At 38.7% G+C, this 17,248-nt stretch overlaps 1 protein-coding gene across 10 annotated transcripts in view; it reads left to right on the top strand.

Moving 5' to 3' along the window:
• LOC105468968 (titin) overlaps positions 1–17,248 on the top strand; it is a 272,665-nt gene that overhangs the window by 70,040 nt on the left and 185,377 nt on the right. For all 10 annotated transcript variants that reach the window (XM_071073842.1, XM_071073841.1, XM_071073840.1 and 7 more), the window contains exons 48-78: positions 1,543–2,106; positions 2,614–2,895; positions 2,996–3,274; positions 3,712–3,990; positions 4,087–4,365; positions 4,483–4,770; positions 4,886–5,164; positions 5,257–5,538; positions 5,633–5,911; positions 6,021–6,299; positions 6,401–6,679; positions 6,805–7,092; positions 7,226–7,504; positions 7,650–7,931; positions 8,029–8,307; positions 8,426–8,704; positions 8,817–9,095; positions 9,198–9,485; positions 9,732–10,010; positions 10,225–10,506; positions 11,550–11,828; positions 11,947–12,228; positions 13,059–13,337; positions 13,454–13,741; positions 13,901–14,179; positions 14,273–14,551; positions 14,660–14,938; positions 15,051–15,338; positions 15,462–15,749; positions 16,324–16,605; positions 16,863–17,141. In XM_071073842.1, coding sequence (XP_070929943.1) covers positions 1,543–2,106; positions 2,614–2,895; positions 2,996–3,274; positions 3,712–3,990; positions 4,087–4,365; positions 4,483–4,770; positions 4,886–5,164; positions 5,257–5,538; positions 5,633–5,911; positions 6,021–6,299; positions 6,401–6,679; positions 6,805–7,092; positions 7,226–7,504; positions 7,650–7,931; positions 8,029–8,307; positions 8,426–8,704; positions 8,817–9,095; positions 9,198–9,485; positions 9,732–10,010; positions 10,225–10,506; positions 11,550–11,828; positions 11,947–12,228; positions 13,059–13,337; positions 13,454–13,741; positions 13,901–14,179; positions 14,273–14,551; positions 14,660–14,938; positions 15,051–15,338; positions 15,462–15,749; positions 16,324–16,605; positions 16,863–17,141 — 9,006 coding nt within the window. The remainder of the gene's footprint in view (positions 1–1,542; positions 2,107–2,613; positions 2,896–2,995; positions 3,275–3,711; positions 3,991–4,086; positions 4,366–4,482; positions 4,771–4,885; positions 5,165–5,256; positions 5,539–5,632; positions 5,912–6,020; positions 6,300–6,400; positions 6,680–6,804; positions 7,093–7,225; positions 7,505–7,649; positions 7,932–8,028; positions 8,308–8,425; positions 8,705–8,816; positions 9,096–9,197; positions 9,486–9,731; positions 10,011–10,224; positions 10,507–11,549; positions 11,829–11,946; positions 12,229–13,058; positions 13,338–13,453; positions 13,742–13,900; positions 14,180–14,272; positions 14,552–14,659; positions 14,939–15,050; positions 15,339–15,461; positions 15,750–16,323; positions 16,606–16,862; positions 17,142–17,248) is intronic.

Raw genomic sequence — 17,248 nt, 5'->3', positions numbered from 1 at the left:
AATAAGACGGCTGGGCACGGTGGCTCACGCCTGTAATCCCAGCACTTTGGAAGGCCAAGGCAGGCAGATCACAAGGTCAGGAGATCGAGACAATCCTGGCTAACACAGTGAAACCCCATCTTTACTAAAAATATAAAAAATTAGCCAGGCGTGGTGTCACGCACCTGTAGTCCCAGCTACTCAGGAGGCTGAGGCAGGAGAATTGCTTGAAACCAGGAGGTGGAGGTTGCAGTGAGCCAGGATCGCACTGCTGCTCTCCAGCCTGGGCAACATAGTGGGACTCCATCTAAAAAAAAGAAAGAAAGAAAGAAAAAGAAAAAGAAAATAAGACAACTACATAAATATCCTATTCCCAATTTTCTAATTGATACATAGGTTGACTTTCAAATAGTTAATAACACTCATCAAATACTTGAATTCCTTCATTAACCAAAATATTAGCAGCTAGCTTTTCTTCCTTCCTTCCTTCCTTCCTTCCTTCCTTCCTTCCTTCCTTCCTTCCTTCCTTCCTTCCTCTCTATCTTTCTTTCTTTCTTTCCCTCTTCCCAAGAGAAAGTGTGAGTATGAACTATATTTTGAGGACAGGGGTAGAGATGCAGTCAAGCCATACTTGGACTGTCAGGGAAGGCTGTCTCTTGGTCTTCTTTGTCAATGAGAATATCAAGGGGAAGGGCAAATGCAGCACATCTCTTGGACATGAAAACGATCAGGTTCCCTATAGCTTCCTCTTCTCTACAATCCTTTTACATGATCCTAAGAAAAACCCAGGCCCATGATGACCCAACCAATGCTTTTCACTCTGGTCAAAATGTCTCCATAAAACCAAGTGCATGATATTATTCATACTGACACTTTTTGAAGTTTCTTTACTCAAATTAGGTCAATTTAGGAATGCAACTAATATTGAAGCTTCAGATAATAAGAGGAAAGGATAAAGAGGATGACTTAAAAAAATTAAAAAGAGAGGTTCTGAAAGTCTGGCTTCAAGATGCAGAATGTAAAAGGGAAGTTGCTGCTATTAAATATTTTTACAAGTTTGAGTTGGCCTAGAGGATGCATTCATAGTTAAGCCATATAAGAATTTCCAGGCAGTTGACGTGAGGGTTACAAAGACATTACACAACTACTTCAATCTTCTTATCACTTAATATCCCTACTCTTTAGAAGAGTCAAATATATTTTCTTTATCTTCCTTACATAGTCTTCTAATTTGCAGAATTAAAGTATCAGCTCAATAGCTTATCAAATAATTAAACAATCAGCCACTAAAATGGACAAATCTTTAGCAATGTTACTTAATAAAGGAACACTTGTCTTTTCTTTGATAGAGACAAGTAAAGTGACGTCTTGCTCCTTTATAAAGAACACTCTCATCCCTTTCCTTTGACAATCTTTTGTTCTTATTAACGCATTACTCTATTTTAAATTATGGCTCACGTCTATCTAAAGACTTAACTCATCTTTTCTCTGTCTCGGAATATATAATTACAGCAAGTGCTTTGGTGGGGACTAAATGTAATGCTGGAAAAATTTCTTTTGCAGAGGCATATCCACCAACCTTTCTCTCCAGACCTAAGTCCCTTACGACTTTTGTGGGTAAGGCAGCCAAGTTCCTCTGCACAGTGACAGGGACTCCTGTGATAGAAACCATTTGGCAGAAAGATGGTGCTGCACTCTCACCTTCACCTAACCGGAAGATTTCTGACGCAGAAAACAAACACATTTTAGAACTCTCAAACCTTACCATTCAAGATAGAGGAGTTTATTCTTGTAAGGCTTCTAACAAATTTGGAGCAGACATCTGCCAAGCAGAGTTGGTCATCATTGATAAGCCATGTTTCATTAAAGAATTAGAGCCTGTGCAATCTGCTATCAATAAGAAGGTCCACCTTGAGTGCCAAGTAGATGAAGACAGAAAAGTCACAGTTACGTGGAACAAAGATGGGCAAAAACTCCCCCCAGGGAAAGATTATAAGATCTGTTTTGAAGATAAAATAGCAACACTTGAGATTCCTCTGGCCAAACTGAGAGATTCAGGAACCTATGTCTGCATAGCTTCAAATGAGGCTGGAAGCAGCTCCTGTTCAGCCACAGTCACTGTCAGAGGTAAGAAACATGTGAATGTATTTCCAGTCCTTTCTCTGCAAGGAATCCTCGGTAGAAAAACTGTTGGCAAACAATTCAGTCAGTACACTTTGTTATTAAAATAATGCCATTCAGCAAACATTATGGTTTGGGAAAGTCCTGGCATTGTTTGATTTTATGTTTTTAATCCTCTTCAAAGTTCACTTACTTTTGTTCTTCTAAATTGTCTGCTATTAACAAAGCTTGCTTAAAATTTCTTCTAAGAAAAAATTCCAAGTGTCTGGGAAATTCCTAACTATCTTCTTTTATAAAATTGTTCTTTGTGTAGGTAGTCTGTTTATTGTTATTTTATTTTAAACCAAGAGACTGGGAAAGTGTCTTAGAATGATAGGAACCTGTTAAATGCACCACAACTTTTTCAGAAATTTTATGTGTGTTGGGTCTCTTTGTTGTATATGTCTACTTTTCTTTTGTGGAGTTTATGTTTCAGATATCTTCTCCTTTTTCTTTTTTGTAAACTTCATGTAGAACCACCATCCTTCGTGAAGAAGGTGGATCCCTCTTATTTAATGCTGCCAGGTGAATCAGCACGCCTCCATTGCAAGCTGAAAGGCTCACCTGTGATCCAGGTTACTTGGTTTAAAAATAACAAAGAACTCAGTGAAAGTAACACAGTCCGAATGTATTTTGTCAATTCTGAGGCCATACTTGATATTACGGATGTAAAAGTTGAAGACAGTGGGAGTTACTCATGTGAAGCCGTGAATGATGTTGGCAGTGATAGCTGCAGTACTGAAATAGTTATCAAAGGTTTGTTTACTGACTTTCCATGCAGTATTTTTCTGAGAAAAGATTTCCCTTTCAATTATTTATTACTCATTACTTATACAATGCTTTCATGCTTTTGTAGAACCTCCTTCTTTCATCAAAACTCTTGAGCCTGCGGACATAGTGAGAGGAACAAATGCTCTACTTCAGTGTGAAATCTCAGGCACTGGACCATTTGAAATTAGCTGGTTCAAAGATAAGAAACAAATTCGAAGTAGTAAAAAATACAGATTGTTTTCTCAGAAGTCTCTTGTGTGTCTGGAGATCTTTTCTTTTAATAGCGCAGATGTTGGTGACTATGAATGTGTTGTTGCTAATGAAGTTGGCAAGTGTGGCTGCAGGGCAACACACTTACTCAAAGGTTAGTGCTTGAAAAGCTAATGTCTCTTTAACAAATTGTCAAAATAGCTTTCTTACCCCAAGGAAGAAAAACTGATACTTTTTTCTCTTGTCCTATCCTTTAAATTTGTTTTGTCTTGGTTTGACCTGGGACCTTGGGAACAAAGTCAATAACTTTCGCCTGGTCTTTTTCCTGAGACCAGTGTAAATATCTATTATCTGATACCAAAAGGGAATTACATAATAAGCCATTTTGTCAGCTGACGAACATGTATCGTCTATGCCTCTGTCTCTTGGATGGAATTATAATTATTCTTAACTTTTATTTCTTCTTCTAATTAACACTGTGAAATACTATTGGGACAAGATAAATATAATCTTGATAAAACTCTTAAATATAGATGGTGTTGAAAGTGTTTGGGAATTGATATGTTTTATGTGCTCTCTTTCCTTAATTAGAACCTCCAACCTTTGTAAAGAAAGTAGATGATTTTATTGCACTAGCAGGACAAACTGTTACCCTGCAAGCTGCTGTGAGAGGGTCAGAACCCATTTCTGTCACATGGATGAAAGGACAAGAGGTCATTAGAGAAGACGGAAAAATCAAAATGAGCTTTTCCAACGGTGTTGCAGTCTTGATAATCCCTGATGTTCAGATTAGTTTTGGAGGCAAATACACGTGCCTGGCTGAAAATGAAGCTGGAAGCCAAACATCTGTTGGGGAATTAATAGTTAAAGGTTTGTGTAGGAACATTTAAACCTCAAATTGCTACTTAGATTTAAAGTGAAACCCTAATATGCATTTAGGATCCTAACTATTTCATACCATCGTAGAACCTGCCAAAATCATTGAGCGAGCAGAACTGATCCAGGTGACAGCAGGAGATCCCGCCACACTGGAGTACACAGTGGCAGGCACGCCAGAACTGAAGCCCAAATGGTACAAAGATGGGAGACCCTTGGTCGCCAGTAAAAAATACCGAATAAGTTTTAAAAACAATGTTGCTCAGCTCAAATTTTATTCAGCTGAGCTGCACGATAGTGGCCAATACACATTTGAGATTTCCAATGAAGTGGGCAGCAGCTCCTGTGAGACTACATTCACTGTATTAGGTTAGTATTTTTAGAAAATGATGCTGCATATGCATTTGAAACCCAACAAATGGCCTAAAGTCAATCACTGAGCACTTTTCTATATTGACCATTTCTCCCTTCTTGTGCCACAAACAGATCGAGACATTGCTCCATTTTTTACCAAACCCTTGCGCAACGTGGATAGTGTTGTTAATGGTACCTGCAGACTGGACTGCAAAATTGCAGGCTCCCTTCCCATGAGGGTGTCCTGGTTTAAGGATGGCAAAGAAATAACTTCTTCTGACAGATACAGGATAGCATTTGTGGAAGGCACAGCCTCTTTGGAGATCATCAGAGTAGACATGAACGATGCAGGCAATTTCACTTGTCGAGCCACAAATTCCGTGGGAAGCAAAGACAGCAGTGGAGCCCTGATTGTGCAAGGTTGGCTGGAGACTTTGCGTTTTATCCTTATTAAAGATTATGTTCAAATTAAGTTGTCTTCCCTTAGATCAGACCTCTTAACCCTTTGAAATTCTTTCTTATACCCCTTCTTCAGAACCACCCAGTTTTGTAATTAAACCCGGCTCAAAGGATGTTCTGCCTGGCTCAGCAGTCTGCCTGAAGAGCACTTTCCAAGGATCTACTCCTCTCACAATCAGATGGTTTAAGGGCAACAAAGAGCTGGTTTCTGGTGGAAGCTGCTATATCACCAAAGAAGCTTTAGAGAGTTCCCTGGAACTTTATGCAGTAAAAACCTCTGATTCAGGCACATACACATGTAAAGTCAGCAATGTCGCTGGAGGCGTGGAATGCAGTGCAAACTTGTTTGTAAAAGGTTTGCATTGTTTTCTTGACATCTCTGTGCTACCCTTGTTATACATTCTCTCCTCTTTCTCACATTTCTTAATAAATTCCTTCCTTCCACAGAACCTGCCACATTTGTTGAAAAGTTAGAGCCATCACAGCTGTTAAAGAAGGGAGATGCCACCCAGCTAGCCTGCAAAGTAACTGGTACCCCTCCAATTAAAATAACATGGTTTGCAAATGATAGAGAAATTAAGGAGAGCAGCAAACACAGAATGTCTTTCGTGGAGTCTGCTGCAGTTCTAAAACTGACAGATGTTGGCATCGAAGACAGTGGTGAATATATGTGTGAGGCCCAGAATGAGGCTGGCAGTGACCACTGCAGTAGCATTATAATAGTCAAAGGTTTGTGTTCACTTTGCCTCTTGTGTTGCCAAAGTTATGGCCCATGGCACAGACCCCTCCTCCCTTAATGCAAATCATTCCTTTTTTACTGTAGAGTCACCTTACTTTACCAAGGAATTTAAACCAATTGAAGTCTTAAAGGAGTACGATGTCATGTTGCTGGCTGAGGTGGCAGGCACTCCTCCCTTTGAGATCACTTGGTTCAAAGACAACACAACCCTGCGAAGTGGTAGAAAGTTTAAGACCTTCATTCAGGATCATCTGGTTAGCCTGCAGATCCTCAAGTTTGTAGCTGCAGATGCTGGTGAATACCAGTGTCGGGTGACCAATGAGGTGGGCAGTAGCATCTGCAGTGCCAGGGTGACTTTAAGAGGTTAGTGTTGGTTCCAGTGATGGACTGGCTCTGCTGAAGAGTCAATTCTTTTTTTTAAGCCAGTTTTACTTTAGGGATAATATTGATTGAGAATTAATTCTTCTGTTAGAACCCCCATCCTTCATAAAGAAGATCGAGAGTACCAGCTCCCTCCGAGGAGGCACAGCTGCCTTCCAGGCCACGCTGAAGGGCTCCTTGCCAATTACGGTGACTTGGCTAAAAGACAACGATGAAATCACTGAAGATGATAATATAAGAATGACCTTTGAGAACAATGTGGCCAGTTTGTACCTCAGTGGCATTGAAGTCAAGCATGATGGGAAATATGTCTGTCAGGCCAAAAATGATGCAGGAATACAAAGATGTTCTGCATTACTCTCAGTAAAAGGTTGGTTCAGAAAGTTTGCCTTGGATTTGAGGAAGAAATGCAGATGTAAGCCTTTCAGCAGGGTAATGCACAACCCACATCTATCCCTTTGTTTTCTACAGAACCTGCAACAATCACCGAGGAAGCTGTGTCTATAGATGTCACCCATGGAGACCCAGCCACTTTGCAGGTTAAATTTTCAGGGACTAAGGAGATTACAGCCAAATGGTTTAAAGATGGCCAAGAACTGACCCTGGGCTCAAAATATAAAATCAGTGTTACTGATACAGTCTCAATACTGAAGATTATTTCTACAGAAAAGAAAGATAGTGGAGAATATACTTTCGAGGTCCAAAATGATGTTGGGAGAAGCAGCTGCAAGGCTAGAATTAATGTATTAGGTTGGTATTGTTCTTCTATAGGGAGGATTGGGCATCTCCATGCTCCTTCTTCCCTTAAAATTAAAAAAAAATACAAGTTAGTAGATTGACCTTTTTTTTTGTTTGTTTGCTTTTTCATTGAATAGATCTTATCATACCTCCTTCATTCACCAAAAAGCTGAAGAAAATGGACAGCATTAAAGGCTCTTTCATTGACTTAGAATGTATAGTGGCTGGGTCACATCCCATAAGCATCCAGTGGTTCAAAGATGACCAAGAAATATCAGCTAGTGAAAAGTACAAATTCTCTTTTCATGACAATACTGCCTTCTTGGAAATCAGTCAACTGGAAGGTACCGACAGCGGGACATACACTTGTTCTGCCACCAATAAGGCAGGGCACAACCAGTGCAGTGGGCATCTGACAGTCAAAGGTTGGCAAATTTTACTTCCACTTATCAAGAACTTACAAAATATTTTTCTTTCATTTCTCAATTTTTACCTTTATTGCTAAGTTATAAAATAAAACTTCCTCTTTTCTTTTGCTTCTTGTTTCTTTCACCCCAGAACCCCCTTATTTTGTGGAAAAGCCACAGTCACAAGATGTCAATCCCAACACAAGGGTTCAGTTAAAGGCTCTTGTGGGTGGCACTGCACCCATGACAATAAAGTGGTTTAAAGATAACAAAGAGCTACACTCAGGAGCAGCCCGCTCGGTTTGGAAGGACGACACGTCTACCATTCTAGAGCTCTTTGCAGCCAAAGCTACCGATTCCGGAACCTACATTTGCCAACTAAGCAATGATGTTGGCACAGCAACCAGTAAAGTCACTCTCTTTGTAAAAGGTCTGGTCTCTACATCTCCTCACTTTCTTGCTTGTCTAAATTTTCTTGCCTGGGGGTGGGGAGGGAAAAACGCTTAAGAAAGCAGTTTTGCCCAGTGACCTGTTTTTAAAAATATTGAACATCACAATTCTTTTTCCATCTTTAGAACCTCCTCAATTCATTAAGAAGCCCAGTCCAGTCTTAGTGCTGAGGAATGGACAGTCAACAACATTTGAATGCCAAATAACAGGCACTCCTGAAATCCGAGTGTCTTGGTATCTAGACGGGAATGAAATAACAGCCATTCAGAAGCATGGCATTTCCTTCATTGATGGTTTAGCCACTTTCCAGATTTCTAGTGCCAGGGTAGAAAATAGTGGGACTTATGTCTGTGAAGCTCGAAATGATGCGGGCACGGCGAGCTGCAGCATTGAACTCAAAGTGAAAGGTTTGTGAATGGAATCTATTCTCCATTTTGGCTGTGCTGCCTGATAGGTTTGGGGTCTTCCCTTAAGTAAGCTACTGTCTTCCTTTTGAAACTTTAGAACCCCCCACCTTTATCAGAGAGCTGAAGCCTGTGGAGGTAGTAAAAGATAGTGACGTGGAGCTGGAATGTGAAGTTACAGGAACACCTCCGTTTGAAGTCACTTGGCTGAAGAATAACAAGGAAATTCGAAGCAGCAAAAAATACACATTGACCGACAGAGTGTCTGTGTTTAGCCTCCATATAACCAAGTGTGACCCTTCAGACACTGGGGAATACCAGTGCATTGTATCCAATGAAGGTGGCAGCTGCTCTTGCAGTGCTAGAGTTGCCCTGAAAGGTCAGTTTTACAAGAAGGAGCCTACCAAATAAAAATTCTGTAAGGCTTTTTAATCTTATGATTATGGGTAGGAGTTACAATATGTCTCTTCTTTTCACACTCTTTTATTTAACCACAGAACCACCATCGTTTATTAAGAAGATAGAAAATACCACTACTGTTTTGAAAACTTCTGCCACCTTTCAGAGTATCGTGGCAGGTTCTCCTCCTATTTCTATAACCTGGCTAAAGGATGATCAGATTCTTGATGAAGATGATAACATCTATATTTCATTTGTGGACAGTGTGGCCACACTTCAAATCAGAAGTGTGGATAATGGGCACAGTGGGAGATATACGTGTCAAGCCAAGAATGAGTCAGGAGTTGAGAGGTGTTATGCTTTCCTTTTAGTACAAGGTTTGTAAGCTATTCTCTTTCAAAGATAGTCTACAGAGACAGTTTCATGAGCAGACATTATTTCTAGTGGAGTTATCAATGTAACTCATCCACATTTTCATTTCTACTACAGAGCCAGCTCAAATCATAGAGAAAGCTAAATCAGTTGATGTTACGGAGAAAGATCCCGTGACTTTGGAATGTGTTGTGGCTGGAACACCAGAACTCAAAGTGAAATGGCTTAAAGATGGGAAACAAATAGTTCCCAGTAGATACTTTTCAATGAGTTTTGAAAACAACGTGGCCAGTTTTAGGATTCAGTCAGTAATGACACAGGACAGTGGTCAGTATACTTTCAAGGTGGAAAATGACTTTGGAAGCAGTAGCTGTGATGCCTACCTAAGAGTGCTAGGTTTGTATCTTTACCCCAGTCAACTTCCCTTATTTATAGTATGTCCTTTGTAAACAAATAACAAGAAATTAATGGATGTGTTTTGCTGTTTGCATTGGACAGATCAAAATATTCCTCCATCATTCACCAAAAAATTAACCAAAATGGATAAAGTTCTGGGCTCTTCTATTCATATGGAGTGCAAGGTTTCTGGTTCACTTCCCATTAGTGCTCAGTGGTTTAAGGATGGAAAAGAAATATCCACAAGTGCAAAATACAGACTTGTATGCCATGAGAGATCTGTGTCTCTGGAAGTTAATAATCTGGAATTAGAAGATACTGCAAATTACACATGCAAAGTGTCAAATGTAGCAGGAGATGATGCATGCAGTGGCATCTTAACTGTGAAAGGTTAGAATTTCTTTACCTCTTCTTGGTTCTTCTTTGTGAATGGTTCTTAAATGTATCACTCTTACCTTTGTATCCTTTAGAGCTAAAATCTCTATGATTCTGGTTCTTTAGACACATATTCGTTGTGTTCAAGAAATATTTAGCCATTGCCTCTTTTCAAGAGTGTTTTCTTAAATGTCCATAAAACTGTCACAATAATTCAACTGCAAGCAACTTAATTTAATATATCTCTCTCAAAATCTATAGAACCACCAAGCTTCCTAGTGAAACCTGAGCGACAACAAGCCATACCTGATTCTACAGTGGAATTCAAGGCAGTACTAAAAGGAACACCACCATTTAAAATAAAATGGTTTAAGGATGATGTGGAACTTGTCTCAGGTCCTAAATGTTTCATTGGCTTGGAAGGGTCGACTAGCTTCTTAAATCTCTACTCAGTGGATGCTTCTAAGACTGGACAGTATACTTGCCACGTTACCAATGATGTTGGTAGCGACTCTTGTACTACAATGTTACTTGTGACAGGTGTGCAAGTTTGATTGCTTTTATGTTTCTGTCTGACTGTGTCTATGGTTCTCTGTATTCAGTTACAATGTCTCTAAACAATCAAGAAAACAGTATTCTTTCTAACATAGTAGACAGTATTTGCTCATGTTTTTCTCTTCCCTATGTATTACCTAATTTAACTATTGTTATTTATTTCTGTTCCCTCATACTCTCCTCTTTCCTGACTCTTTAGAACCACCAAAGTTTGTAAAGAAATTAGAAGCATCCAAAATTGTGAAAGCAGGTGACTCTTCACGACTTGAATGCAAGATAGCTGGATCCCCAGAAATCAGAGTTGTATGGTTCCGAAATGAACATGAACTTCCAGCCAGTGATAAGTACAGAATGACTTTCATTGACTCAGTGGCCGTCCTACAGATGAACAATCTCAGTACTGAGGACAGTGGAGATTTCATTTGTGAGGCTCAGAATCCTGCTGGCAGCACAAGCTGCAGTACCAAGGTTATAGTAAAAGGTAGACATCTTGTTCTTATGTTTCTCATTAAATGAAAACCGTCTTCTCCCCTGGGTATTATAGCTCTTTATTCATTTACTATCATTTTAGTTTCCATTTGAGATCATAGAATATTTTTCTGAGCTAGTATTATTTCCCTTTTTAGATGTTTTTCCTTCTTGAATTGTGCTTACATGTAACTAGTCATCATGAAATATTTTTCTGTTATTCCAGTGTCATAATTCTGATTACCTCAACACATTTGCCAAACATCAAACGTGATGTTTCAAAACTGCACACAAGAAAACGAAGTAGGCATTTTAAAATTAGTCTTTGCCTTCAATCAACTTACAGATATATCATTCTCACTATAATCTATATCATTAACAACAAGCACTATTTACTATATCTATGCAAAGTGAGAGCAATACAGGTTTTAAACTTATGTTTAAAACAGGACAATCATATTTTTTCCTTCTCTCTCAAGAATCACTTCCTATCTTTTAAAAATTATATGACTATACCTTGGTACAAACAGTACCCATATTTTTTTGCTGCAATTTTCCTGTGCTTTTTTTTGTCACAAAGGCCAAGTTTGTCTTGTGGCAAGACAGTTATTGCAGTAATCATTTGCTGAAATGGAAGACTTAGATCACAGATGTTGTGATGACTTCCAGGTGTCTGTTACAGAACATATACAAAAAAAATCATCCTTGAAATTAGAATTCCATACTTCGTGCAAATCCTATTTATTGCTATACTTGCTTATTTACAATTTTTGTATCAATCTTTGTAGCCTAAGATACATCAGTAAGGGGGAGTAGACAGAATGTTGAACTTTTCAGTAACAACATCTAGGATCTATCTGGGTTCTCTGCCCATCTAGCTGGTTATCTTGTGAAGGTGAATGACTTCTGAGGCTGTTATCCCATGGAGTGATAGTGCTGGACTCTACTTACCCATTAGAATATCCTAACCTTTTCTTCCAATTTAAAGACAAATAAAAAACTTTCATTCTGTGAAATTCAGTAGCCCAATTCATGAGAAATTCTTGTTTTTTACAGAGCCACCTGTTTTTAGCAGCTTCCCTCCAGTAGTAGAAACCATTAAAAATGCTGAAGTCAGTCTTGAATGTGAACTTTCGGGAACACCACCGTTTGAGGTGGTGTGGTACAAAGACAAGCGGCAACTCAGAAGCAGCAAGAAATACAAAATTGCATCCAAAAACTTCCACACAAGTATTCACATTCTCAATGTGGACACTTCAGACATCGGTGAATACCACTGCAAAGCACAGAATGAAGTGGGAAGTGATACTTGCGTTTGTACTGTAAAATTGAAAGGTAAATATAGTGCATTCACATGGCAGAAATGTCATAAATGTGCAAAATCCCATTTTTTTCACTCTCACATGATCTGGACAATCTTTTCAAAAATCTCCATCCATCTTTTCCTGTCCAGAACCACCAAGATTTGTCTCCAAACTGAACAGCCTCACCGTGGTAGCTGGAGAGCCTGCTGAACTACAAGCATCCATAGAAGGCGCCCAGCCTATTTTTGTCCAGTGGCTTAAAGAGAAGGAAGAAGTGATTAGAGAAAGTGAAAACATCAGGATTACATTTGTGGAAAATGTTGCAACTCTGCAGTTTGCGAAAGCAGAGCCAGCTAATGCTGGAAAGTATATCTGCCAAATCAAGAATGATGGTGGAATGAGGGAGAACATGGCCACACTGACCATCTTAGGTTGGTACAATAACCCACGATAGAAACTGGTGCCAAATGCTGGAATGAATTACTAAGAGTTACTGGCAGACTCTTTTTCTGAATTTCTTCTAGAACTATATTTATCCTCATCTATTTGAAAGGTCTAGAGGAAAGACATAGTCGATCTTTCAAACACTCTTTTCTGTTTCTGTGATTCTAACAAAAGTAAACATCTGTTTTATTGTTTAATAACTACCTGTCTTAATCAATTAGCAGATGTAATCATGACTCTCTTTGATTAAGCATGAAAGAATACAGAGCTCAGCATGTGCTACAAGAGTAATTGTTAAAACTAACAAGAACTCCAAAGGTTGGCATTTGATAGCAAAGCTTGCACATAAAATTAAATGACAATTAAACAATTGTTTGAATAACATCTTTCAAAGAATTGTCTTTAACACCTTAAAGGAGAGCAAAAATACCAAGTAATTCACAATAACGTGTAGCCTTTGATCTACAGAGGGTCAAGTGGAAATCAATATATACTATCTAATGCACATTGTTTAAATCGATTTGAGATGAGTCGTGCATGAACATATATTTCTTAAGAATAACTGCTATAAGATGACAGCAAGAGTGGTGGGAAAAGTAAAAAATAAAGAAAAAAGAAAACTAAAAAGAAAAAATATTAAGCCAAAAAATAGTATCATTCTATGACTGCATGTAATTATGGAATCACACTTTAAAGTCGAGAAAGCGAGCACCCTAACGTAACCATCTCATTGGGAGAAACAATCTTAGTGAATGTGATAGTAGAGACACAGTAAAGATCCCAGACTTTGACAAATGGATATCATGTTTTATTTCAGAGCCCGCAGTCATTGTTGAGAAGGCAGGACCGATGACAGTGACTGTAGGAGAAACGTGCACTCTGGAGTGCAAGGTGGCTGGCACTCCAGAACTCTCTGTTGAATGGTACAAGGATGGAAAGCTGTTGACCAGCAGCCAAAAACACAAATTTAGCTTCTACAACAAAATCTCTTCCTTAAAGATTCTCTCAGTTGAAAGGCAAGATGCAGGCACATACACTTTCCAGGTTCAAAATAATGTTGGGAAAAGCAGCTGCACAGCTGTAGTTGATGTTTCAGGTCAGTTCTGCTATTTTTCTCTGGTTGCTTATGCAAATTCCTTTTACAAGTTTCCTTCTTTCAAGTCTCTTCTATTCTTTCAAATCATGATGAGTCTCTTGCCTTTCCTCACACAGACCGAACAGTTCCTCCCTCTTTCACACGAAGACTGAAAAATACTGGTGGGGTGTTAGGTGCCTCTTGCATCTTGGAATGCAAAGTAGCTGGATCATCACCTATCTCAGTTGCCTGGTTTCATGAAAAAACTAAGATTGTCAGTGGAGCAAAGTACCAGACCACATTTTCAGATAATGTCTGCACATTGCAGTTGAATTCTCTGGATTCATCAGATATGGGCCATTACACATGTGTGGCTGCTAATGTCGCTGGGTCTGATGAATGTCGCGCAGTGCTAACTGTACAAGGTCAGTAGACAGTCCAACTTGTAAGGAATTTCATACAAATTCCTTTTCAGGTGCACATCTATGTTGACAAACATTCAAAAGTGCTCTAAAGTTTTATTCAAAATTGCAACTCCATTTGAAGCTTACAGGATCTTTCAATTGTTCTCCATGTCTACATAGAACCACCCTCTTTTGTGAAAGAACCTGAACCTTTGGAAGTACTACCAGGGAAAAATGTAACCTTCACAAGTGTTATTAGAGGAACCCCTCCATTCAAAGTCGGCTGGTTCAGAGGTGCCAGAGAACTAGTGAAAGGAGACCAGTGCAACATCTATTTTGAAGACACTGTGGCAGAACTGGAATTATTTAATGTTGACATATCTCACAGTGGGGAATACACCTGTGTGGTTTCTAACAATGCTGGCCAAGCATCTTGCACTACCCGTCTCTTTGTAAAAGGTTTGCTCAAGTGGATTTGCTTTTTCTATTTTCTGTATACTGACATCTTTGTGTTTTTATTGTGTTTAACTGCTGTGCTTTGTCACTTACTAGAACCAGCTGCATTTGTGAAGAGATTAAGTGACCATTCTGTAGAACCAGGGAAGTCCATAATTCTGGAGAGCACCTACACTGGAACACTTCCAATTTCTGTCACTTGGAAAAAGGATGGTTTTAACATAACTACCTCTGAAAAATGTAACATAGTCACAACAGAGAAAACTTGTATCCTGGAAATTCTGAATAGCACAAAAAGAGATGCAGGACAGTATTCCTGCGAGATTGAAAATGAGGCAGGAAGGGATGTTTGTGGAGCTCTGGTATCTACATTAGGTGCGTTGTCTTATTGTCTTTTAAATCATTTGCATTCTTCTAACATGTAGCATAGTTTCTTTGATATTCATTAATTCCAGTTGCTGATTGTGAGCCTTTCTTCCTTAGAACCGCCTTATTTTGTTACGGAACTGGAACCTCTGGAGGCATCAGTTGGAGATTCGGTTTCTTTACAATGCCAAGTTGCTGGGACACCAGAAATTACAGTGTCTTGGTACAAAGGAGACACCAAATTACGGCCAACTCCTGAATACAGGACCTACTTTACAAACAATGTGGCCACGCTTGTTTTTAATAAGGTGAACCTCAATGACAGCGGAGAGTACACATGCAAAGCAGAAAATAGTATAGGAACTGCTTCTTCTAAGACTGTGTTCAGAATTCAAGGTGACGATATTTTACAAATTAAGAAATTCCTTTTTTCCTTAACTCTTGTATCTTTATGGTGAAGTTCTCATTTCATCTCCTAACGCCTTAAGTATTACGTGTCTCCCTACAGAGCGCCAACTCCCACCTTCCTTTGCAAGACAATTAAAGGACATTGAACAAACTGTGGGGTTACCTGTTACACTCACTTGTCGATTAAATGGCTCTGCACCCATCCAAGTGTGCTGGTATAGAGATGGAGTACTTTTAAGAGATGATGAAAATCTACAGACATCGTTTGTAGATAATGTGGCAACTTTAAAAATTTTGCAAACTGACTTGAGTCACTCTGGCCAGTACTCTTGCTCAGCTTCCAACCCACTCGGAACAGCATCTTCTAGTGCTAGACTCACAGCAAGAGGTCTGTTCACATGTCACACTTTTTCTTTGCAAACTGTGACTTCATATTTCATTGTCAAAGTAGAAATGACCAATGGCAAAAAAAAAAAAACAAACACCCATTGCCTTTCTTCTCATCTTCCAGAACCCAAGAAATCTCCCTTCTTTGACATCAAGCCTGTATCTATAGATGTTATTGCTGGAGAAAGTGCTGATTTTGAGTGTCACGTTACTGGTGCTCAACCAATGCGAATCACTTGGTCAAAAGATAACAAGGAGATCCGTCCTGGAGGAAACTATACAATCACATGTGTGGGAAACACTCCTCATTTGAGAATTCTTAAAGTAGGCAAAGGAGACTCTGGTCAATATACTTGCCAAGCAACCAATGATGTTGGCAAAGACATGTGCTCAGCTCAGCTCAGTGTAAAAGGTATCATTCCATGGCTTTTCACAATATTTGTTCCTTACCATGTTTGCATAATTGTCTTATAAATGTTTCTTTGGTTTTTAAGTGTTTGAGATAAACTAACTGGACATGTTAGAATTTGTGTATTAGTGTTGGAGGTAACATTAATCAAAGTTGTGTTTTCTCTTTATATTGTTCTTTACATTAGTGTATCTCTAAGTGTAATCTTATCAAAAAGTATTGTTTAATTGAAATTTGTTAAATGTTTTAACTGTCTAGTCCATTTTTTAATGCTTTCTTGTTATATGGCATTCTGATTTATCATTACTAAGTGTTGATCAAATACATCTATAATACATTAACTTTTATGTTTTAACTTACATAGTCAAACTAAAAAAAGTATCAACTAAATTATTTAAAATGTTATGAGATTATTTAACTTAAAAGATAACTTATTTTACTGCAAAATCCTCAGAAAGTATATTCTTAATAACAAACCAGTTTAAATATAAATTTATGGGATCTTCAGCTACAAAAACAAGCTCTTTTAACATGTATAATAAATATCCCTCACTGACTGTTTTGTTTGGTTTACTAGAACCTCCAAAGTTTGTTAAGAAATTAGAAGCTTCAAAAGTTGCAAAGCAGGGGGAATCCATTCAACTGGAATGTAAAATAAGTGGTTCCCCAGAAATCAAAGTTTCGTGGTTCCGAAATGACAGTGAACTTCATGAAAGTTGGAAATACAACATGTCATTCATTAATTCTGTGGCACTGCTTACCATCAATGAAGCTAGTGCTGAGGACAGCGGGGACTACATTTGTGAGGCTCATAATGGTGTTGGTGACGCCAGCTGCAGCACAGCGTTGACAGTGAAAGGTTAGACACACTAAGCTTCTTCATTTCTTTATTCTCCTCTGATTTGGGCTCTTAGCAAAGTTACGAGCTCCAAAATAAAAGGATAATTAAGGTTATTTTGTTGCAATTCTTCAACAAGTTTTAATGAATTGTCATTTCTTGTGTCAGCATGTATTGTCATATGATCACACCAGTCAGTCTTCAAGGTTCTAGATTTAATTTTTTCTTCCTTTATAGTAAGCAAGTGTTCTCATTGTTTATCTTCTTTTTTCTGGTAGCACCTCCTATTTTCACCCAGAAGCCTTCTCCAGTAGGAGCTCTTAAAGGTTCTGATGTGATTCTACAATGTGAAATTTCGGGAACTCCCCCATTTGAAGTAGTATGGGTTAAAGATCGAAAGCAAGTTAGAAGCAGCAAGAAATTTAAAATCACTTCGAAAAATTTTGATACAAGTCTTCATATCCTTAACCTTGAAGCCTCCGATGTCGGGGAATATCACTGCAAAGCTACTAACGAGGTGGGAAGTGACACGTGTTCTTGCTCTGTCAAGTTCAAAGGTTTGTATACATGGGCACAAAAATATATGCCCCTTACTTCTATCTGTTCTTGCCTAACTAATAACTTGTGTGGCCATGACTCTCACATTTTTTCCTCTAATCACAAA

This window comes from Macaca nemestrina, chromosome 11 (assembly GCF_043159975.1).
Source record: "Macaca nemestrina isolate mMacNem1 chromosome 11, mMacNem.hap1, whole genome shotgun sequence".
Lineage (NCBI taxonomy): Eukaryota > Metazoa > Chordata > Mammalia > Primates > Cercopithecidae > Macaca > Macaca nemestrina.
The sequence above is the reverse complement of the archived record's forward strand: the minus strand, read 5'-3'. Positions and strand labels throughout refer to the sequence as shown.